Below are 23,278 nucleotides of genomic sequence, written 5' to 3'. Positions count from 1 at the left end.
TGAGAAGGAGCCTCACTTGATCACCCAGGCTGGAGTGCAGTGGCCCAAACTTGGCTCACTGCAACCTCTGCCTCCTAGGTTCAAGCAATTCTCCTGCCTTAGCCTCCTGAGTAGCTGGGATTACAGGCACCTGCCACCACGCTCGGCTAATTTTTTGTATTTTAGTAAAGATGGGGTTTCACCATATTGGTCAGGCTGGTATCAAACTCCTGGCCTCAGGTGATCCGCCCCCCTCGGCCTCCCAAAGTGCTAGGATTACAGGCATGAGCCACCGTGCCTGGCCGTCATAGTGTATTTTAAATGCTACTTATTTTGTATAGATTTTGACATCTATGCCATATATATGGAATAATCAGTATCATGAGCATCACCTTTGAATTATTAAGGATGATGATCTAGACGAGTTTTCCTAAATGTCAGATGTGGATGAGAGGTTTGCAACAAGCTAGTGAAATCATTAAGGAGAAATGATAGTGAAAGGGTTGGTATAAGGAAAAAATACAGGGGCTAGGCACAGTGGCTCATGCCTGTAATCCCAGCACTTTGGGAGGCTGAGGAGGGTGGATCACAAGGTCAGAAGTTCAAGACCAGCCTGGCCAACATGGTAAAACCCCGTCTCTACAAAAACCAAAACAAAAAATTAGCCAGGTGCAGTGGCAGGTGCCTGTAATCCCAGCTACTTGGGAGACTGAGCAGGAGAATCGCTGGAACCCGGGTGGCAGAGGTTGCAGTGAACCAAGATTGTGCCACTGCACTGCAGCCTGGACAACAAGAGTGAAACTGTCTCAAAAAAAAAAAAAAAAAAAAGAAAAAGAAAGAAAAGGAAAAAGTCAGGAAGAGTAATGGAGGAAGGAGAGAGCGAGAGGGAGTAGTGAAGAGCAGACAGATGAGCTTAGTTTTCAGATAAACAAATAGAGATGAAAGAAGAGAGGGGATAAGTGTGAAATATGGTATTGTCCATAGACATGTTGGATTTCTAGAAGATGGAAGGAATCAAAGATAATGATGAGACAAAAACATACCCTAAGAGGCCAGACGTGGTGGCTCATGCCTGCAATTCCAGCACTTAGGGAGGCCGAGGCAGGTGGATCACTTGAGGTCAGGAGTTTGAGACCAGTCTGGCCAACATGGCAAAACTCTGTCTCCACTAAAAATATTTAAAAAAATTAGCTGGGCATTGTGGTGCACACCTGTAATCCCAGCTAGTCGGGAGGCTGTAGAAGGAGAATTGCTTGAACCCAGGAAGCAGAGGTTGCAGTGAGCCAAGATCACACCATTGCACTCCAGCCTGGGCAACGGAGTGAGACTCTGTTTCAAAACAAAACAAAACAAAAAAACAAAAAAACCCAAAAAACATACCATAAGAATGGTCAGATATATGAACTACTGAAAGAATAAGTAGGAAGAAATTATTCTTGGAGAAAGTCTTCTGAGAATTATTTAAATAATAAGAAAATTGGCTAGGCGTGGTGGCTCACGCCTGTAATCCCAACACTTTGGGAGGCCGAGGCGGCTGGATCACCAGAGGTCAGGAGTTCAAAACCAGCCTGACCAACATGGTGAAACCCTGTCTCTACTAAAAAAAAAAAAAAAAAAAAAAAATTAGCCAGGCCTGGTGGCAGATGCCTGTAATCCCAGCTACTTGGAATGCTGAGGCAGGAGAATCGCTTGAACCCGGGAGGCGGAGGTTGCAGTGAGCCAAGATCACGTCACTGCACTCCAGTCTGGGAGACAGAGCAAGACTCCATGGAAAAAAAAAAGAATAGAAAGAAAGAAAGAAAATAAACAATGAGACGTGAAGAGGTTGTGAGCATGACCCTAGATGCTGCCAAGGAAAGGAAAGAGTGGGACATGAGTAGAAATTACCCAAGAAGTTAGACAATAATCAAGCATTTGATGAGAGTAGTGTATCCAGGGCCAATTGTCTGATTTTTACAGAGTTCATAAATTTCCAATGTACACACCTACAGAGGTTTTTAATAAAAAATAAAGGACAAAAAATAAAGTTATGATCACAAGGGCTACTGTGTGTGTGTGTGTGTGTGCACGCGCGCGCGTGTGTGTGTGTATATTTATTTCTTTATTGAGACGGAGTCTCACTCTGTAGCCAAGGCTGGAGTGCAGTGGGGCGATCACAGCGCACTGCACTGTAGACCTCCTGGGCTCAAGCGATCCTCCCACCTCAGCCCCTCAAGTAGCTGGGACTGCAGGCACACGCCACCATGCCCAGCTGATTTTTGTTTGTTGTTGTCGCTGTTGTAGAAAAGAAGTCTTGTTATGTTGCCCAGGCTGATCTCAAACTCCTGGGCTGAAGCAATCCTCCTGCCGAGGCCTTCCAAAGTTTTGGGATTACACGCATGAGCCACTACACCCCTCATTTTCTCTTTTTTAAAATGAGAGATATCAGAAACCAGAACCATTCCCTCCCAAATTGTGAAACACCGTTAATGTTCCTGCTGGCCTATGTTGGCTAGTAGTAGTTTAATATATTTTGCCTCATTGTCAGGTCATATTTTACCCCACAAGTGTCACTTCCACCTGAACATATCAGCAGAATGTTCTTTTGCAAAGGGCATTGTCAAACAAAAGTCTTAGCATGGAAAACCTCAAGTTGCATATGTATGAAAAAAATCGCAAGATGACATCTAGAGAAATATAAATGTGGAAATGGGGAAGGAAAATAAATCATAAAAAAGTGATCTTAAGAAATTTGAAATTCCTCAATGGCTTAATAGACGTTCTTCATTTTAAGTTATTGGCAAAAACCAAGTGAGTTTCTGAGTGGGAAATATGTTCCAAGTAATGGACAGAAGAAGGAAACAAGAGAATCTGATATCAGAAATGCCTTTGCCAGGATATAAGTAACATCTCCGAGAACTCAGAGATAGTTGACACATGAAGATGTGTTGCGTTAATTTTCCACATTTGATAAAGAAAATAAAATAAAATATGTTGGGAAGGGATTTACAGTTAGAGCTAGTAAAATGTGGATTTTGGCTGGCTGGCATTCATTCACACATTTACTCGTTCAACAAGGCTGTATTTACTTCTCAAAAGAAGACACATGTGTGGCCAAGAAGCATGTGAGAAAATGCTCAATATCACTAAGTGTTAGGGAAATGCAATCCAAACTACAATGACATATCATCTCACTCCAGTCAGATTGGCTGTTATGTAAAAGTTGGAAAAAAATAACAGATGCTGGAGAGGTTGTGGAGGAAGGAGAACATGTATATGCTGCTGGTGGGAATGCAAATTAGTTCAGCCACTGTGGAAAGCAGTGTGGAGATTTCTCAAAGAACTTAAAATAGAGCTACCATTTGACCCAGCAATTCTATCACAGATATATACTCAAATGAATGTAAATCATTCTACCATAAAGACCCATGCAAATGTATGTTCATTTTAGGACTATTCACAATAGCAGACATGGAATCAACCTAGAAGCACATCAATGGTAGACTGGATAAAGAAAATACGGTACATATGCACATGGAATACTACACAGTCATAAAAAAGGAGATAATGGCCTTTGTAGAAACATGGATGGAGCCAGAGGCCTTATCTTAAGAGAATTAACACAGGAACAGAAAACTAAGTACTGCCAGGCGCAGTGGCTCAGCCTGTAATCCCAACACTTTCAGAGGCCGAGACAGGTGGATCACCTGAGGTCAGGAGTTTGAGACCAGCCTGACCAACATAGTGAGAACCCGTCTCTACTAAAAATACAAAATTAGCCGGGTGTAGTGGTGGGTGCTTGTAAAGGCCGGGCACATTGTCTCATGCCTGTAATCCCAGCACTTTGGGACGCTGAGGCAGGTGGATCACGAGGTCAAGAGATTGAGATCATCCTGGCCAACATGGTGAAACCTGTCTCTATTGAAAATTAGCTGGGCATGTTGGCGGGCCCCTGTAGCCCCAGCTACTGGGGAGGCTGAGGCAGGAGAATCACTTGAACCGGGGAGGTGGAGGTTGCAGTGAACTGAGATCGTGCTGCTGCACTCCAGCATGGTGACAGAGCGAGACTCCATCTCAAAAAGAAAAAGAAAACCAAGTACTTCATGTTCCCACTTATAAGCGAGAGCTAAACACTGAATACACATGGACACGAAGAAGGGAACAATAGACACTGGGGCCTACTTGAGGATGGAGGGTGGGGGGAGGATGATGATTGAAAAACTACCTATCAGGTGGCCGGGCACAGTGGCTCACACCTGTAATCCCAGCACTTTGGGAGACCAAGACAGGCGGATCACCTGAGGTCAGGAGTTTGAGACCAGCCTGACCAACATGGAGAAACCACGTCTCTACTAAAAATACAAAATTAACTGGGCATGGTAGTGCATGCCTGTAATCCCAGCTACTTGGGAGGCTGAGGCAGGAGAATAGCTTGAACCCGGGAAGTGGAGGTTGCCATGAGCCAAGATCACGCCATTGCACCCCAGCCTGGGCAACAAGAGCAAAACTCTATCTCAACCAAAAAAAAAAAAAAAAAAAAAAAAAAGAAAAAAAAGAAAAAAAAAACCAACCAAACAAAAAAAACTACCTATCGGATATTAAGCTGGATGACAATATTATCTGTACACCAAACCCCTGCGATATGTAATTTACCCAGGTAACAAACCTGCACATGTACCCCTTGAACCTAAAAGCTGGAAAGAAAAAAACAAAAAAACCCAAGTCTGTATTAGGTATCCATGATGTGCCAGATGTGGTACCATGCGCTAAACTACAAAAATGGATGAGACATTGACCCTGATCTTTATGAAAGCACACTCTTAGGGGAGGCAGAAGGGTAAACGAATAAATCCCTGAAATGTGTTTATCCAATTGAAATATCCAGAAATTTGTCTCTGGTGTTTTTTGACTTTCCCTTTCAATTTCTGTTTCTCCTCAGGGTCTTGCTCGCAGCTAGCTATTAGAATTCTCCCATGATTATAGCTGCTGATGAAAGTGTGAAATACTTTTTTTTTTTTTTGAGACAGAGTCTTGCTCTGTCACCCAGCCTGGAGTACAGTGGCACAATCTCGGCTCATTGCAACCTCCGCCTTCCAGGTTCAATCAATTCTTCTGCCTCAGCCTCCAAAGTAGCTGGGACTACAGGTGCCCACCACCACGCCCGGCTAGTTTTTGTATTTTTAGTAGAGATGGGGTTTCACCATATTGGCCAGACTGGTCTTGAACTCCTGACCTTGAGATCCGCCCGCCTCAGCCTCCCAAAGTGCTAGGATTACAGGCATGAGCTACCGAGCCCTGCTGTGAACTACTATTAACAGGGAACTTAAAAAACTTTTTTTTGGTTTTATTTTATTTTTAAGAGACTGGTTCTTGCTCTGTTGCCCAAGCTGGATTGCAAGGGTGCGATCATGGCTCCCTGTAACATTGAACTGGGCTCCAGCGATCCTTCTACTTTAGTCCCTCGAGTAGCTAGGACTACAGGCATGTACCATTGCACCTGGCTAATTTTTAATTAATTAATTAGTTAATTATTATTTTTGTAGAGACAAGGTCTCTCTTTGTTGCCCAGTCTGGGCTCAAACTCCTGGCCTCTCTCCTAGGCCTCCTAAAGTGCTGGGATTACAGGCATAAGCCACCCAGCCTCAAGCACGCATATTTAGAAATCCCACTCTGTTTGATGTTATGAAGTAAGAGAAACCCGTTAGAATAAAAAAGAATGACATAATGTATGATTTATTTTAAAGAGCAATTTCAGGAATGAGAGGTGAAGGAAAGTGAAAAAGAAATGGTTGCTGAAAGGAACACTTTGCATTTGTAAATATTTTATTGCAAATGAAATAATTTCTCACAAATAAGACTTGTCTTTCTTATTCTTATAAAACTCTGAAAGTGTCTAAAACCCTTAACATCACATCAGATTACACCTGCTTAGGGGGAAGTATCAAAGCTTCTGCAAGAGGAGTCTCCACCCCAGAGTTTGTAATAAATATAACGAAGAGGGCTGGATGAGGTGGCTCACGCTTGTAATCCCAGCACTTTGGGAGGCCGAGGCAGGCAGAACACTTGAGGTCAGGAGTTCCAGACCAGCCTGGCCAACATGGCGAAACCCCGTCTCTACTAAAAATACAAAAATTACCTGGGTGTGATGGTGTGCACCTGTAATCCCAGCTACTCAGGAGGCTGAGGTATGAGAATCACTTGAGCCTGGGAGGTGGAGGTTGCAGTGAGCTGAGATGGCACCACTGCACTCCAGCCTGGGTGACAGAGCAAGACTCTGTCTCAATAAATAAATAAATAAACAAACAAACTGAAGAGCCAGTAGTTCCTGGAAAGTTGTTTATTGGGGTGATTGATCAAGGAGAGACTCCACTGACCTGGACTTCCATTGATCAGGGAGTGAGGAGTTAGGTGGTAGCTCAGGGATACTGAAGGTGAGCAGAAATACGCAGCCTGAGCAACAGACAGGAAATTGTCCAGGGCCATCCTGAACCTGCTTGGTAGTACTGTGCTGGAGTTTTTGGAATTTAGAAGGGGACATGGCAGTCACTGGGGATAAGTGGCTAAGATAAGGAAAGTGAGTCTGGTAGAGCAGGGTGTCTATCGCGTGGCTGAACTGCACCCACTGCTCCATTAGCTGGGTCTTTGTGCATCCTGAGCCCCCATCTAGCTCGGTCTCTCTGGGTCCCAGCTGCTTCCCTGTTAACTCCCCCGCCTCCTTTGTGCCTGTGGAGAGGACAGAGGCTCAGCTATGAAGTGGGAAGGGACAGGATTAGAGGAGTGTGGGCAGTGCTGACTTCCGTCACCAGGCAGGTGGGTGGGGGTGAGACCCAGGCCTTTATTTCCCTTCCAGGCTGCAGTGGGACAGCATCTCCCTGGGCTGGTGCAGTGGAGCAGCAGGGAGTGGAACCACAGAGGCAGGGGTGCGGGCTGGGTGGTGGCCACGTGCAGCAGGTAGGTAATGAAGATGGTCTCCAGCAGGCTGCCCACCATCAGGGAGAGGGACAGGGTGAAGTAGACACCTGAGGGCAGAACAAATTATAAGTAAACCAGGCAAATTTATCTGTAAGTATTTCTCATGCCTCTTTCCTAAATCCAGTCTTCTTTCACAGCCCCTTCCTTCCTTCCTTCTGCGGAGCAGCAGCCATTTCTCCTGGCCCTCCTCCCTGGCCCTGGGTGCCTTTTCTCCTCCGGAAAGTGGGAGGAGCCATACTGATGAAGGGGTTGCCACTGGCAGGAAGCAAGTCATTCATCATGAGCAGGAAGACGTTGCAGCCCAGCAGAAGCGTTATCTTGAATGGGGCGTGATTCTCGCTCTCTGCTGGCAGGTAGAAGCTGAGGGCGTCAATGGCAATCAGAAAGCTACTGGGCACCAGCAGGTTTATGATGTAGAGGCTGGGCCTGTGCCTGATGGCCACCTGGAAAGAGACCAGAGAAGATGGCAGATAAATAGATGGCAGAGGGCTCAATTTGTATATCTGACCCCTAATCCTTGCCAATGTGCTGTGAGGCTGCTGGGGACGATCTTTTTAAGTAACATTTGCACATTTAATTGTGCTCGTCTACATAGCGGCCTCTGATTTGTTGTCTAATTTGCATTCATTTTTAACCTACTAGGAACACAATGACTGGAGAATTTTAGGTGCAAGTGGACCCTTGAAGTCATTGTGAGCAGTAGGGGTGAGCTGTTCCATTCTGAGTGGCAGGGCTTATTACAGTCCAGCCATTCCTCCCCTCTCCAGAGCAGCAGCGGGTGAATGAGGAGTGGGTGAATGGGGAGCGGGGGAGGCCTTGGGGATCCTGCTTCAGGGTAATTAGGTAGATGGGGCAGTGGGGAGCAGGCGCCCAACCCTCTGGAACTTTTTTTTTTTTTTGAGATGGAGTCTCACTGTCTTGCCCAGGCTGGAGTGCAGGGGCACTATCTCAGCTCACTGCAGCCTCCACCTCCTTGGTTCAAGCGATTCTCCTGTCTCAGCCTCCCGAGTAGCTGGAACTACAGGCATGTACCACCACACCTGGCTAATTTTTTTTTTTTTTTTAGTAGAGACGGGGTTTCACCATGTTGGCCAGGCTGGTCTTGAACTCCTGACCTCAGGTGATCCGCCCACCTCGGCCTCCCAAAGTGTTGGGATTACAGGTGTGAACCACTGATCCCGGCCTGGAGCTTCTTTTTCACTTCCCAAAGAGCATTAGGTCAAGAGGACAATCACGAAGCTGCTGGGATCAGAAGTCAAACAGGGACCCCTGGACTCACATAGAACATGATCTGGTCATATAGGTTGTTGTCCATGGACATCTTTGGGGTGGCTTTGTTGATGCCCAAGAGCTCCCACTCCCCCTGGGTTCGGATGACGTTGTGAGACGTGTCTGTGATCTCCCACACCTCCTTGTCTATGCCCAGCAGCATGCCGTCCACTGGAAGGGAGGCCGGTCAGTTCATTACTACACAGGTAAGTCTGCCCACGAAATTGGATTCCTCCCCCACTGAGCTTCTAAAACAAATTTTCGTCTGTCCTTTTAAAGCAGGGTATTCTGGTTTTCTCAGAAGTGGGTTACCTGACTAGCAATTCATATGTGTGTGGGCAGCAGCATTAATTTCTTTTGTTGTTGAAAACAAGAGTGAATCTAGTTCATTATGGGAATATTGGATATGACTCAAATGTGAGTCAAGAACTTTTGGAGTCGTTCCTATTTTCCTTCTCAGTCCCCCAGTTGTATGGTGGTGTTTTAGTGGAATCAAGCTTGAAGAGCTCAATATTTTAATAATTATATGCATGCCCACTTTGATGGTTTTAGTTTATCCAAATCTGCCACGTGACACCTGGTGGCATTCGGTTATATTAATTTACCGGTTTTTAAGTGTGTTAGCTATTAGAGTTAAAAGATTTGAGCTAAAAATTATAGGTGTGCAGCAGCTCAGAGTCAGCTGGGCCTCATTTGGCACAAGGGCTGCCCAGCTTGTAAAGCAGCAGTTCTTAACCCTGTCTGCATGTTAGCATCACCTGGGCCCCACTTGGGACAATTTAATTGGCATCTGGGGTGATGTGCAGTTATTAGGATTTTGTTTTTGTTTTTGTTTTGTTTTGTTTTGTTTTTGAGACAGAGTCTCGCTCTGTCGCCCAGGCTGGAGTGCAGTGGTGCAATCTCGGCTCACTGCAACCTCTCCCTCCCGAGTTTCACACCATTCTCCTGCCTCAGCTTCCCTAGTAGCTGGGACTACAGGCGCCCGCCACTATGACCGGCTGATTTTTTGTATATTTAGCAGAGACGGGGTTTCACTGTGTTAGTCAGGATGGTCTGGATCTCGTGACCTCATGATCCGCCGGTCTTGGCCTCCCAAAGTGCTGGGATTACAGACGTGAGCCGCTGCGCCCGGCCTGTTTTTTTTTTTTCTTTTTTCTTTTTGGAGACGGAGTCTTGCTCTGTCGCCCAGGCTGGAGTGCAGTGGCACGATCTCGGCTCACTGCAAGCTCTGCCTCCCAGGTCATGCCATTCTCCTGCCTCAGCCTCCCAAGTAGCTGGGACTACAGCTGTCCGCCACCACGCCTGGCTAATTTTTTTTTTTTTTTTGTACTTTTAGTAGAGACAGGGTTTCACTGTGTTAGCCAGGATGGTCTCAATCTCCTGACCTTGTGATCAGCCTGCCTCAGTCTCCCAAAGTGCTGGGATTACAGGCATGAGCCACCGCACCCGGCCCTGTTTTTTGTTTTAAAAACAGAGTCTCACTCTGTCACTCAGGCTGGAATGCAGTGTGCAATCACAGCTCACTGCAGCCTCAGCCTCTGTGGCTCAAATGATCCTCCTGCCTCAGCCTCCCAAGTAGCTGGGGCTAATTCTTTTTATATTTTGTAGAGATCGAGGTCTCACTATGTTGCCCAGGCTGGTCTCAAACTCCTGGGCACAAGCGTTCGTCCCGCCTTTGCCTCCCAAAGTGCTGAGATTACAGTGTGAGCCACTGTGCCTGGACAGTTATTGGTATTTTCAAAAAGCTTTGTTAGGCCACCAGAGTGGAGCAACACTGATCCAAAACCTTTTCTAACGATACCTACACCACTCAAATGTCTTTCCCTGAATCTTAAACAGCTACCAAAATGTGTCACACTTACCTGTGTGGAGGAAAGAACTGAAGGTGAAGGTACAGTTCTGTTGGTCAAAAGGGAAGTAGAAGATGTCCAGGTTATAGATGCTGGTCACCCTCATTGGCTTATTGTACTTTATTTGACCTTCACTGCTGATATAGGCAGTGAGACCTGAAGGCATCTGAGACACATCCATGCTGTTTGGGGAAGGAAGGGAAGAGATGGAGGCTTTATCAGCTCTTGTCTCCCTTCCTTCCAGGGCCTCCCCTGCTGTGCTCTCCTTCTAGGCTCTTTCTCTTTTTATTTATTTTTTGTTTTTAAGACAAAGTTTCACTCTTGTTGCCCAGGCTGGAGTTCAGTGACTCAATCTCGGCTCACTGCAACCTCTGCCTCCCAGGTTCAAGCAATTCTCCTGCCTCAGCCTCCCGATTAGCTGGAATTACAGGCGCCCACCACCACACCCGGCTAATTTTGTATTTTTATTAGCGATATGGTTTCAACATGTTGGTCAGCCTGGTCTCGAACTCCTGACCTCAGGTGATCCACTTGCCTCGGCCTCCCAAATTGCTGGGATTACAGGCGTGAGCCACCGCGCCTGGCCCTGGGCTCTTTCTTTAATGTCACTCTCTCGCCTCTTCTACTTGTAGTGATTTGTGGAAGTCGGTTTGTCGAGACTGTGTGCCTGAATCTTTTGGTGGCCCCATGCCCTGTGCTGACCCTAGGCTGTTCTTGGCAGATGAGGTTTCATGCTGGCTTCCCCAGCCTGGATACGAACGATTCCATGATAAAGATGTCTGGGAGCCACAGGTTTTCAGCTAATACCGTGAGTTTATTGATGCCAACACACTCTTTTGGGTTCCAACTAATGAAAGGATTGTCCCACACCTGCATCAGGGCAGTGAGGGACAGAGGTGAGTGATGGCGAGCTTCTCCTGTCGGCCTCTCCCACCCTTTCCATTCTTCTTTACACCTTGATCCTCCCACTCCCATTTGTGACCCTAATGACCACAGCCTATCCCCCCCATTCTTGATTTAACAAAGTGTCACCAGAAAAGTGCCCCTTGATAGGCTTTTGCCAGGTAGATATTAAATATGGCCTAAAATCACTTGGAGCTAGGACCACACCAATATATTGGCCTGCAACCACTTAGCATTTTTTTTTTTTTTTTTGAGTTGCTATTTCTTCCTTCCTAAGATTCCCGGGGAGGTTTGGGTTCCCATGGTGAGTCCAATTCTACATGGAGTTATTTTGTCCCAGATCCCAGAAAAAGTTATACTTTGGGTAGAGGTTTGAACTAGAAAACTTTTAAGTCACTTTTGTGTGTGTGTGTGTGTGTGTGAGATGGAGTTTCGCTCTTGTCACCTAGGCTGGGGTGCAGTGGCACAATCTTGGCTCTCTGCAACCTCTGCCTCCCTGGTTCAAGCAATTCTTCTGTCTCAGCCTCTCGAATAGCTGGGATTACAGGCACCTGCCACCACACCCAGATAATTTTTGTATTTTTATTAGCGATGGAGTTTTACCATGTTGGTCAGGCTGGTCTCGAACTCCTGACCTCAGGTGATCCACCTGCCTCGGCCTCCCAAAGTGCTGGGATTATAGGCGTGAGCCACCGCTCCTGGCCCCTTTAAGTCACTTCTAACTCCTCAGGCTTAAAATTATAAATGAAGTGGGGAGGAGATACTTGAATCTGCCTTACCAAATCCATCCACAGGAATGACATCAGCAGCTGGAGCTGTGCATCCTGACGAGGAAATTTCCATGCAGGATTATTAGTGTAAAAAGGTTTGGCCCATGTCCACCTCATATTCCCACCAATATTTACTAATTTATTGGGTCAGGCATTGTTGTAGACGCTGAATTGTCTTTTCCTCACTTGTTTCCCTTGTGTCTACGGGCAATTCTGATTTTAATTAATATACAGACTACTTTTTTCTAGAGAATTCTAGAAACGACAGGATTCAAAGACAAATGGCTTCCTGAAAAAATATCACTGTAGTATTCTTCTTCGTGCCTCTCCATTGCATAGGAAAACCATCTAACTTGTGTTAAATCCATCCAGGGTACCTCTTGTTCACCACGGGGCCAGGGCCATGTTGGGTTGACAGGGCAGAGGGTCCTTGTTCCTTATTAGAAGCCATGGGAAAGATGCAGGGACTAAATCTCACCACTCCCAGGATGGCAGACAGGGTGAAGGAGATGTTGACATGGGTAGGGATGCTGTAGTTGGTGAATGGACAGAAGGCCTTTCTGTCAAACACTGCTTGGAAGGCAGCAGGGTCAACCCCATGCTGGTCAAAGCCTGAGCAATTGATGGTAAAAGCGTCGCCTTTTCCCATAGAGAGCAGAGACTCCGTGAGAGAGGGACTCTATTTCCAGGGCTGGAGTCTCTCTGCAGAGAGACAAAATAGGGGATATACTGAGAGGAGCAGGTGAGCCCCTCCTTCCCATGCCAAGACTCCCAAGGCCATGGTTGGGGGATGATGGGCTGGGCTGGTAGGCAAATGGTGGAAGTTGATGTGGTGAGCTGAGGTCAGGGCTCTATTCTCATTCCCATTGTTTCATCCTCATGCAAAGTTTGCCCAAATCTGTATGAAAACTTGGCTTAAGTGCAATGGCAGCTACTTCCAGGAGTCCTTTAATGTACCCGTCGCAAGGCTCTTGGCTCACCTAGCAGTAGAACTGCCCAAATCTTGTGGTCCAGGTCACCTAAAAATCGATGCTAATGCATTTCTCTCTCTAACTCTTAGGATCTTAGGTCTACTGAAGGCAAGAACTGATTTATCAAGAGGATAAGAGACATTTTACACAACTGTGCTTACTAGGTAGATATGGGAAATGTAGTAGGTATCTGACTAGGTGCTTACCTTGGTGCTATGCATTCATTTTGCTCTTCTCAGATTTAGTGACCTCAGTTATCTTGTGGGTTATTTCTAGCATTGGGATCACGAGGTGACATCACTGAGCATACAGCATTTGTTCAGTCACAAAGTGAGGCCGGTGTGCCAGGCGCGGTGGCTCATGCCTGTAATCCCAGCACTTTGGGAGGCCGAGGTGGGTAGATCATAAGGTCAAGAGATCGAGACCATCCTGGCCAACATGGTGAAACCCCATCTCTACTAAAAATACAAAAATCAGCTGGGTGTGGTGGTGTGCGCCTGTAATCCCAACTATTCAGGAAGCTAAGTCAGGAGAATCACTTGAACCTGGGAGGCGGAGGTTGCAGTGAGCCGAGATCACGCCACTGCACTCCAGCCTGGGCAACAGAGTGAGACTCCATGTCAAAAAACAAACAACAACAAAAAACAAAAAACCACAAAGTGAGACCGGTGCAGATATCGTCTCTTGGCCACGGGAGCCATCTGGGTAGTACCTGAGTGGCATCTTTGCCCCATTGCCATCATTATATGGTTCTTTTCTCTGCCTCCTTCTCTCTATCTCCATCTCTTTCCATAATATTTAAGGTACGTGCCCAGATTGGGAACAAATATTACTTCATGGAAGCAAAATATCTACTCATTTCCACCTCAGATTGTCCCCTCCCTCAGGGCATGTTTAAAATCAGCAGCTACTCTTCCCATAGATATCACATCAAGAGAAACAGAGACAAGGAGGGGGGAAGAGGGTTGAGGCAGAGGAGCATCAGAAGTCGGTGAAAAGGTGGAATTGGAGAAGTGGTGAAATGAGACGGTTTGATAGATCCCTGTGCAGGCAGGAATAGAGAAAGTCTGTTTGTACTCATCAGTGAAATGTTTTTCTACCTGTCAGCAAAAGGAAATCAGGACACAGACATTATGGAAGAAATATTTAACACGTTCATTCTGAATGCCCTCCAAGTGCTAGAGGTGAGTCCAGGTGTCCCTCAGAACCACATTCTGGTCTTCCCTGTTCTTGTCCCATCTTACCTTGAAGCAGAAGACTGACAGTGAGGCAGAGGAGGACACCCCCCCTCGCAGGCCACCCTCCTTCCATTCTTCTTTCTGGACTCTTCTCTGGGGACTCACCAGGAGCCCCCAAACGCTGGAGCTTAAAGGAGCTCAGACCACACCTTGCTTGCTGGTTTTGAATACTACTCATGGCAAGTGACCACTCCCTGTGAGAGCCTGTGGCCAGAGAGGTCCCACCAAGTGTCCTGTGTTGGCTCTGCCCAGGTGCACCTTCCGGGCTCCAGGCAGGCAGAAAATTGGGCGGACACTGGGGAGAAGCATTCTGTTTGGCAGCTGTGTGCTGAGATCCAAAACAAGATAATGTGCCTTAATGAGAGAATGTGGGCTGGGGAAATTAGGATTGTGTGCTTCTGAGACCAGGGACTCTGCAGATTTGGAAAGGTGGCAATACTTAGTGATTTGGTTATGAATACCAAAGTATATCTTTTTTTTTTTTTTTGAGACAGAGTTTCACTCTGTTGCCCAGGCTGGAGTGCAGTGGCGCCATCTCGGCTCCCTGCAACCTCCACCTCCCTGGTTCAAGTGATTCTCTTGCCTTAGCCTCCGGAGTAGCTGGGACTATAGGCACCCGCCACCACGCCCGGCTACTTTTTTGTATTTTTAGTAGAGACGGGGTTTCACTGTGTTAGCCAGGATGGTCTCAATCTCCTGACCTCATGATCCGCCCGCCTCGGACTCCCAAAGTGCTGGGATTATAGGCCTGAGCCACCAAGCCCGGCCCCCTTACCAAAGTATCTTACAGCTTTTGTTGACAGTGGAATTATTCCAAATGCCAAATTATAAAGCTTGGTTCATGCATTCATCATCTAGTGTCTGTACTTTTCCAGTAGCCCCTAACTAGATTTTCTCTTTACAGTGTCTCTGCCTTTCTGATTTATTCTCCCCAAACCAATGTTCTCTATATAATTTTTAGGCTATGCATTGATTACATGATAATAAAAAATCATAAAATTAAGATAGTAACACTTTGTGCTGTCAATAGTGTTAATACATAGCGTTATTGTAAACTAGTAATCTCAGCTAACATCAATATTATTGGCATGTGTTAATATTATGTCTTATGTCACCACATTCCTATTTTAAAAAAATCGGCTCAAATGAATGAATTGGAGCATTTTTATTTCAAGTATCTAAGCTACATTTCCAGAAAGACTTGGACATTTTTTCCTTGCAGAAAGGGTGAAGGGCCAGATGTAGAATACAAAAGAAACTTTGTTCAGAATCGATGATCAGGACAGCCCTAAGTAGAAAGTGCTGAAAAATGCAGGAATAACTTAGAGGCCCAAAGTAGGAAGGCAACTGGAGGGGGCTGCAGTGGATTCCATTTGAGGTTTGCAGTAGCCACAGTCCTTCAGACCTACCAGCTCTGCAAATAATTTCTTCCCTGATTTGGAAACTTGGCCAGCCTGAGCCAGAGGTTGAACGGAAAGGAAGAATCAAAGAGGGGAGAAAGAGAAGCAGAAACGTGGCTAGAAGTACTGGAGTGGAAGGAGCAAGAAAGGGAGGAAGAGAAGGGAACAGAGGAATTGTTAGAAAACCTGCTCCAGGCCAGGCATGGTGGCTCACACCTGTAATCCCACTTTGGGAGGCCGAGGCAGGAAGACCACTTGAGCCCAGGAGTTTGAGACCAGCATAGGCAACATAGTGAGACCCCAACTCTACAAAAAGTAATTTTATTTATTTATTTATTTTTTTGAGACGGAGTCTTGCTCTGTCACCCAGGCTGGAGTGCAGTGGCGCAATCTCGGCTCACTGCAACCTCTGCCTCCTGGGTTTAAGCAATTATTTGTCTCAGTCTCTCGAGTAGCTGGGACTACAGCCATGCACTACCATGCCCAGCTAATTTTTGTATTTTTAGTAGAGACGGGGTTTCACCGTGTTGGCCAGGATGGTCTCGAGCTCTTGACCTTGTGGTCCACCTGCCTCGGCCTCCCAAATTACTGGGATTACAGGTGTGAGCCACCGCACCCAGACAAAAAGTAATTTTTAAAATGAGCCAGGTGTGCTGGTGTGTGCTTATAGTTCTCACTACTTGGGAGGCTGAGGTGAGAGAATTGCTTGACCCCAGAAGGTCAAGGCTGCAGCGAGCCATAATGGTGCCACTATGTTCCAGCCTGAGCAACAGAGCAAGACTCTATAAGAAAGGAGAGAGAAAGAGAGAGAGCGAGCAAGCAAGCAGGAAGGGAGGGATGGAGGGAGGGAGGGAGAAAGATGTGTGCTACTCAGGAGGCTGAGGCAGGAGAATCACTTGAACCCGGGAGGTGAAGTGAGCCAAGATCACACCACTGCACTTGAGCCTGGGTGACAGAGCGTGACTCCATCTCAAAAAAAGGAAGGAAGGAAGGAAGGAAGGAAGGAAGGAAGGAAGGAAGGAAGGAGGAAGGAAGGAAAGAAAGAAAGAAAGAAAGAAAGAAAGAAAGAAAGAAAGAAAGAAAGAAAGAGAGAGAAAGAAAGAAAGAAAGGGAAGAGACAGAGAAGGAAGGCAGGAAGGCAGGAAGAAAGGAAGGAGAAAGAGAGAAAGAAAGAAAAGAAAGAAGGAAGGAAACCTGCTCATGGTTTAGAGCGTTCTTTCATGACTTGAAAGGGTTCACCTGGGAGACACGTTGGCACCTGCAACACAAGGTACTGGCTGACACAAGGAGGAAGTTGTTGTCATGAGGGCTGGGGCAACTGGCCAGGCTACAGATGCCCTCCCAAGCCAGGCAGCCAGGTGGTTCTATACATAATGTACTTTTAAAGCAAGTCAAACACAGGTGCAATCAAGGACCGATCTGGAAAGCCAGGTATGTGAATGGCCCCGGAAGTGGACTGAAGAAGAGAGAGCAGCAAATGAGATCCTAGGACCCTGGTTTTGGACTATACAAGGCGTCGATCTAGGGTATAGGAACCCTGGAAAAAATGGCCTATCGTCAGGGTGATTCTCAGCTTAAAAGGAGGGAAGTGGGGACTGAGGATGACTGAACAACCTGGCAGAAATGGAGCATGAAGTCTGTCCTTTAGATTTGACCTATCAAGCCATTTAGGACCAAAGTACAATGTCACAACGTGACTTGGACAGTGTGTCCTGGGAGTGCCTGCCTCCTCTGTCCCTTCTCCAATGGGCTCTCAGAAAGGGGAGGTCAGCCATAGAGCTTCAGTAGCGGAGATATCTTTTTTTTTTTTTTTTTTTTTTTTTTTCCGATATGGAGTTTTGCTCTTGTCACCCAGGCTGGAGAGCAATGGCGTGATCTTGGCTCACTGCAACCTCTGCCTCCAGGGTTCAAGAGATTCTTCTGCCTCAGCCTCCCAGTTAGCTGGGATTACAGGCGTGTGCCACCATGCTCAGCTAATTTTTGTAGTTTTAGTAGAGACGGTGAAACCATGTTGGCCAGGCTGGTCTCAAACTCCAGACCTCAGGTGATCTGCCCGCCTAGGCCTCCCAAAGTGTTGGGATTACAGGCATGAGCCTCCGCACCTGGCCCAGATGTCATTTTTCTAAGGCCATCAGGAATACGTGTTCCCTACATTCCTACATTCTCTGGAATATCCTGGGTAGTCTTTATGGCTCCCATTTTAATTCCCAGCACATGTCCTTCCTAAACCAAGCTATAGGCTTTCATGGTGGCTCAGAAGCTCTTCTCTGACTCAGAGGTCACTGTGGAAGGGTCAGGGACTTCCTCCACACTGTCTTCTTTCTCTGGGCATCTTTGGAGCTTATGTCTTGGGTTTACTTATCTCTAGAATTCTTGGGCACTCGGCCAGGACAACATCTGGAAATAGAGCCTCTGAATTTAGGCTTTAACTGCCTCCTTGGGTAATTCTGGGTTCAGTTAGGATTCCTATGAGCCTGCGGTTACCTAGAGCAGGGTTTCTTGACCTCAACACTGTTGACATTTGGGGCCGGGTAATTCTTTGGAGGAAGTTTAGCAGCAACTCTGGCCCGTCAGATGCCAGTAGGATCCCCCCACCCTAGTTGCAACCATTAATAATGGCTCCAGAGATTGCCAAAGGCCTTCTTAGGGGTAAAATTGCCTGCACTTGAGTACACTTGGCAAGTTGGGATTCTAGAAGTTCAATGCTTTTTTTTTTTTTTTTTTTTTTTTTTTTGAGACGGAGTCTCGCTATGTCGCCCAGGGTGGAGTGCAGTGGCCGGATCTCAGCTCACTGCAAGCTCCGCCTCCCGGGTTTTTACGCCATTCTCCTGCCTCAGCCTCCCGAGTAGCTGGGACTACAGGCGCCCACCACCTCGCCCGGCTAGTTTTTTTGTATTTTTTAGTAGAGACGGGGTTTCACCGTGTTAGCCAGGATGGTCTCGAACTCCTGACCTCGTGATCCGTCCGTCTTGGCCTCCCAAAGTGCTGGGATTACAGGCTTGAGCCACCGCGCCCGGCCAAGTTCAATGCTTTTTAAAATCCCAAATGACAATAGGGTGGTCATCACATCCTCTCCTCTCCTCCCACCCCCTCTTCTGACTGACAAGACAATTCCTAGCCCCTCTCATGAAACTCCCAGTATGGGCTGACAGCAGACACTTGAGACTCCTGTCCAGGTACTTTAGTATTGGCACCTGGTGTCTGCTGGGCTGTACTCTGGGGATCGGAAATAGGGAGTTTGGGCAATAGATTCCCTAAGACCTTAGGACACCAAGGTGAAACTTCTTCAGAAGGGTTGGGGCACAGACACTGGATTTAGGAGTGCAGTGCTGGGGTCCGGCGCCAGGCCAGCCGGCAAGGTCTGCGTGAGTAGGCATGAAAGCTTGCTCTACTCTGAAATGAGGGCAAGTGTCACCTTTCATCGGTTTCGTACACCCTGTGGAGGCACTGTGTGAGTATTGTCCTGGCCTGGGATGCACAGCTTGTTCTGGCTGAGGGTACCCCGGGTGGCTGAATAGTCAGAATCGGACGTTCCAGAAAGGCTAGAGGCTGGACACAGGAGCACTTGGGCCTTCAGAGGCTCAGGAGAGCCAGAGGTGGTTTGAGTCAGTGCTAAGGACACTGCAGGGCTGGGTTTCCAAGGCCTTCGTGTTTGGGGGGGCAGCCCTAGATCTGTTGGAGAATACCATCAAGTCAGGTGTCGGTGTTTCCAGAAACCTTTGTGTTTCCTTGGAATTCCCTAAACCTTGGTTGCAGCTCTGCAATAGCTATCCCTGAGTTGCCTGGAAAAGCATTTCCTTCTGCCTAGGGCTGCCCATCCTCTAGGTGCCCTCGTTGGAGAATGGCCTCGTGCAGCATAGCCAGCCTTCCCAGGAGGGTAGAAAGTTAAGGCAAAGAATCTCTCTGGCAAGCGTGCATTACCATCAAAACCTTCCAGCTTCACACCTGGTCACCTGCTTAGTGATCTCACTCCTAGTTTGGTATTTGCTACATTATCTATCCTTCTAGATTATTCTGAGTTCATTTGTTTGAAATGCAAATCTGACCATGTCTTTTTTTTTTTTTTTCTTTGTTTTGGAGACGGAGTCTTGCTCTGTCACCCAGGCTAGAGTGGTGCAGTGGTATAATCTCGGCTCACTGCAACCTCCACCTCCTGGGTTCAAACAATTCTCCTGCTTCAGCCTCCCAAGTAGCTGGGACTACAGGCACACGCCACCATGCCTGGCTAATTTTTTTGTATTTTAGTAGAGATGGGGTTTCACCGTGTTGCCCAGGCTGGTCTCGAACTCCTGAGCTCAGGCAATCCACCCGCCTCAGCCTCACGAGTGCTAGGATTACAGGCGTGAGCCACCGCACCTGGCTGACCCTGTCTTTCTTATACTTGAAATCTTTCAATGGCTCCCATTGTTGATAGTAGTTAAAATTGTTGGGCCTGAGAATCTGTGTTTCCAATGGACTTCCAGGTGTTGCTGCTCTGCAGCTAGCTGGCCTTGGGACCACACTTGGAGAACCATAGGCCTCCACGATGAAATCTAGCTCCTGAGCATGATATAAAATATACTCCCTGACGTAACTCCCACCTAGCTCCCCATCGTTTTTTGCCTAGAATTTTATGTTCTAAAAGAGTTGTTCTTATCTTTAATGTGTATCAGAATTACCTCATGTGCTCTACCCTCATCCTTCTGTCCCTAAATCACAGTCTTGGCTCCAAATCAGAAGTGCAGGCAGTTGTCCTCAGGAATTTCCATTTCATTCATGAGTGATTCTAATATGGGTGGGCCATATTAGAAACAGCACCCCCAGCCACATAATATATGATTTTACACCTCTATATTTTTCTCAATCTAAAATACACTTTCTACCATTGTTTTCCTGTGCTATTAATCAATTCTTTTTTTTTTTTTTTTAAATTGAGACAGAGTCTTGCTCTGTCACCCAGGTTGGAGTGCAGTGGAGTGATCTTAGCTCATTTCAACCTCTGCCTCCCAGGTTCAAGCAATTCTTCTGCCTCAGCCTCCTGAGTAGCTGGGACTACAGGTGCGTGTCACCACGCCTGGCTAATTTTTTTTGTATTTTTAGTAGAGATGGGGTTTCACCATGTTGTCCAGGATGGTCTCAATCTCTTGACCTCGTGATCCACCCGCCTCGGTCTCCCAAAGTGCTGGTGGCTCACAGGCATAAACCATCACACCCGGCCTAATCAATTCTTTTTTTTTTTTCTTTCGAGATGGAGTCTCACTCTGTTGCCCAGGCTGGAGTGCAGTGGTGCAATCTCTGCCTCTGCGTTCAAGCGATTCTCCTGCCTCAGCCTCCTGAGTAGCTGGGACTACAGGCGTGGGCCACCATACCCGGCCAATTTTTTGTATTTTAGTAGAGACGGGGTTTCACCATGTTGGCCAGGCTGAGCTTGAACTCTTGACCTCAGGTGATCCGCCCACCTCTGCCTCCCAAAGTGCTGGGAATACAGGCGTGAGCCACTGCACCCGGCCAATCAATTCTTAAAGATTCAGCTCAGCTCAAGTATCTGGTCTTCTGTGAAGCCTTCCTCTTGCAAGCACATGCATGCCCACACATACCTGAACTCTATCATGATCCCTACATTGGAAGCATCTCTTTGCACATACATCTCCCCTACTGCTCTGTAATGTCTTGGAGAGCAGGAATCACATCTTCTTCTTTTTTGTATCCCCAGTATATGGCATGTACTAGCAGACAGTCAATAAATGTTTGTTAAATGCCTGGACTGCCCGTTCACTATGCATGACGGGAGGGGACACAGGCACCCTGGGAAGATGTAAGAGGTGGTTGGGAGCTGCATGGGAGTCCTGAGGCCATATCAGAGAAGTTAGCTGCTGTTTCTGTGGTGTGGCTAGGGTGTGGGCCTTTGTCCTGAGTGCAGTCTGGGGGTGATTGGGGTTGGTAGAAGCACTGTGGTCTGCAGCAGATGGGATTCAGAGGGCTGGAGCCAGGGCCTAGCCTTTTCTTTCTTTCTCTCTTTTAATTTTATTATTTTTTTGAGACAGAGTCTTGCTCTGTCACCCAGGCTGGAGTACAGTGGCATGGTGTCGGCTTACTGCAACCTCCATCTCCTAGGTTCAAGTGATTCTCCTGCCTCAGCCTCCCAGGTAGGTGAGAATACAGGTGTGCACCACCACACCCAGCTAAGTTTGCTATTTTTTTTTTTAGTAGATATGGGGTTTTGCCATGTTGGCCAGGATGGTCTTGAACTCCTGACCTCAGGTGATCCACCTGCCTCAGCCTCCCAAAGTGCTGGGATTACAGGCGCGAGCCACCATGCCCAGCCCCAGCCTTTTATTTCTGAATGCTTCTCTAACTTTCCAGAAAATGCCAGGCTCAGAATAGTCTACCAGAGCCACCACTAATTGAGTTTGTGCCATGTGCCCTATACAGTGTTAAGCACTTTACTTACAGTATTCTTATCCTCATGACTGCTTTCAGACCTCAGTATTATTACAGAATTCTCATTTTACAGATTGGAAAACTGAGGCTGGGGTGTAGTGATTCACACCTGTAATCCAGCACTTTGGGAGGCCAAAGTGGGAAGATCGCTTGAGGCCAGGAGTTTGACACTAACCTGGGCAATATAGTGAGACCCCATTTCTACATATGCCTGTAGTCCCAGTTACTTGGGAGGCTGAAGCGGGAGGATCACTTGAGCCTAGGAGTTCAAGGCTGCAGTGAGCCATGATTGCACTACTGTACTCCAGCAAGACCCTGTCTTACAAAACAAAGAGGCTGGGTGGGGTGCCTCACACCTGTAATCCCAGCACTTTTGTAGGCTGAGGCAGGCAGATTGCTTGAGCTCAGAGGTTTGAGGCCAGCCTGGGTGACATGGTGAAACTCCATCTCTACAAAGAATACAAAAATTAGCCAGGTGTGGTGGCGCATGCCTTTAGTCCCAGCTACTTGGGAGGCTGAGATGGAGGTTGCAGTGAGCTGAGATTACACCACTGCCCTCCAGCCTGGGTGATTGGGTGAGACCCTGTCAAAAAAGAAAGAAAAAGAAGGAAGGAAAGAAGAAAGGAAGCAAAGAAAGAAAGAAAGAAAAGAAAAGGAAACTGAGTTGCAGAGAGGTCCAAAGTCTTGCTCAGGCCAGGCACAGTGGCTCATGCCTGTAATCCTAGCACTTTGGGAGGCCGAGGCAGGTGGATCACCTGAGGTCAGGAGTTCGAGACCAGCTTGGCCAACATGGTGAAACCCCATCTCTACTAAAAATACAAAAATTAACCAGGAGTGGCGGTGGGTGCCTGTAATTCCAGCTACTCGGGAGGCTGAGGCAGGAGAATCACTTGAACCCAGGAGGTGGAGGTTGCAGTGAGCTGAAATCGCGTCACTGCACTCCAGCCTGGGTGACAGAGTGAGTCTCTATCTAAAAACAAAACAAAACAAAAAAACAAAAACAAAAAACTTGCTCAGTGTCCACTCGGGTGGAAATTGGTAGAATCCAGATTCGAAGCCAGATTAATCTGATTCTATTGCTCTTTCTTTGCTCTTTTTATTATTCCATAGCTAGGGAATCTTGTTGACTGGTTCATTATGTCCCTAGGTTTTCATCAGTGAAATCCCTGGGCCTGAACAGTGCTTGGATCCCAAGGTAAATAGTAGGGACAGCAGCTGTAGTTTTGCAAATCACAGGCACCAATATCTGTCTCCTCAGCTTATCCCAAGAGGATCACACTGCATGGCCCCTGGTGGCTCCGTTCATCTGGGACTCTGGGAGATCAGATTTGGAATATAGATGTTAGCTGGCAAGGGCAGAATTTGATGGTGGAAGGAGGCTGTGAGGCCGCCATTCTGCATCCCGGATGGATGGCAATCACATGCAGAGGCCATTGGCCAGGGCTAGGCAGCTGGGAGAGCAGGAGGCATCTAAAGCACCCAAACAGCCAGCTGGGTCACAAGCTGAGGTCAGGCTGCTATAGTGCC

General features: G+C 47.1%; 1 protein-coding gene across 1 annotated transcript in view; it reads right to left on the bottom strand.

Annotated features, from left to right (window-relative positions):
• The window catches only part of LOC105480604 (5-hydroxytryptamine receptor 3C), a 34,623-nt gene extending 20,619 nt beyond the window's left edge, over window positions 1-14,004 (bottom strand). The window contains exons 1-9 of the mRNA XM_071090009.1: window positions 13,938-14,004; window positions 12,201-12,361; window positions 11,732-11,776; window positions 10,810-10,919; window positions 10,062-10,231; window positions 8,210-8,370; window positions 7,169-7,373; window positions 6,762-6,977; window positions 6,333-6,681 (exon numbers count right to left, since the gene is read on the bottom strand). Of these exons, the coding sequence (XP_070946110.1) occupies window positions 6,333-6,681; window positions 6,762-6,977; window positions 7,169-7,373; window positions 8,210-8,370; window positions 10,062-10,231; window positions 10,810-10,919; window positions 11,732-11,776; window positions 12,201-12,361; window positions 13,938-14,004 (1,484 nt within the window). The remainder of the gene's footprint in view (window positions 1-6,332; window positions 6,682-6,761; window positions 6,978-7,168; window positions 7,374-8,209; window positions 8,371-10,061; window positions 10,232-10,809; window positions 10,920-11,731; window positions 11,777-12,200; window positions 12,362-13,937) is intronic.
• Window positions 14,005-23,278: the final 9,274 nt, after the last annotated feature.

Source organism: Macaca nemestrina, chromosome 2 (assembly GCF_043159975.1).
Source record: "Macaca nemestrina isolate mMacNem1 chromosome 2, mMacNem.hap1, whole genome shotgun sequence".
Lineage (NCBI taxonomy): Eukaryota > Metazoa > Chordata > Mammalia > Primates > Cercopithecidae > Macaca > Macaca nemestrina.
Note: the sequence above shows the minus strand (reverse complement) of the source record. Positions and strands in the feature narration are given on the sequence as shown.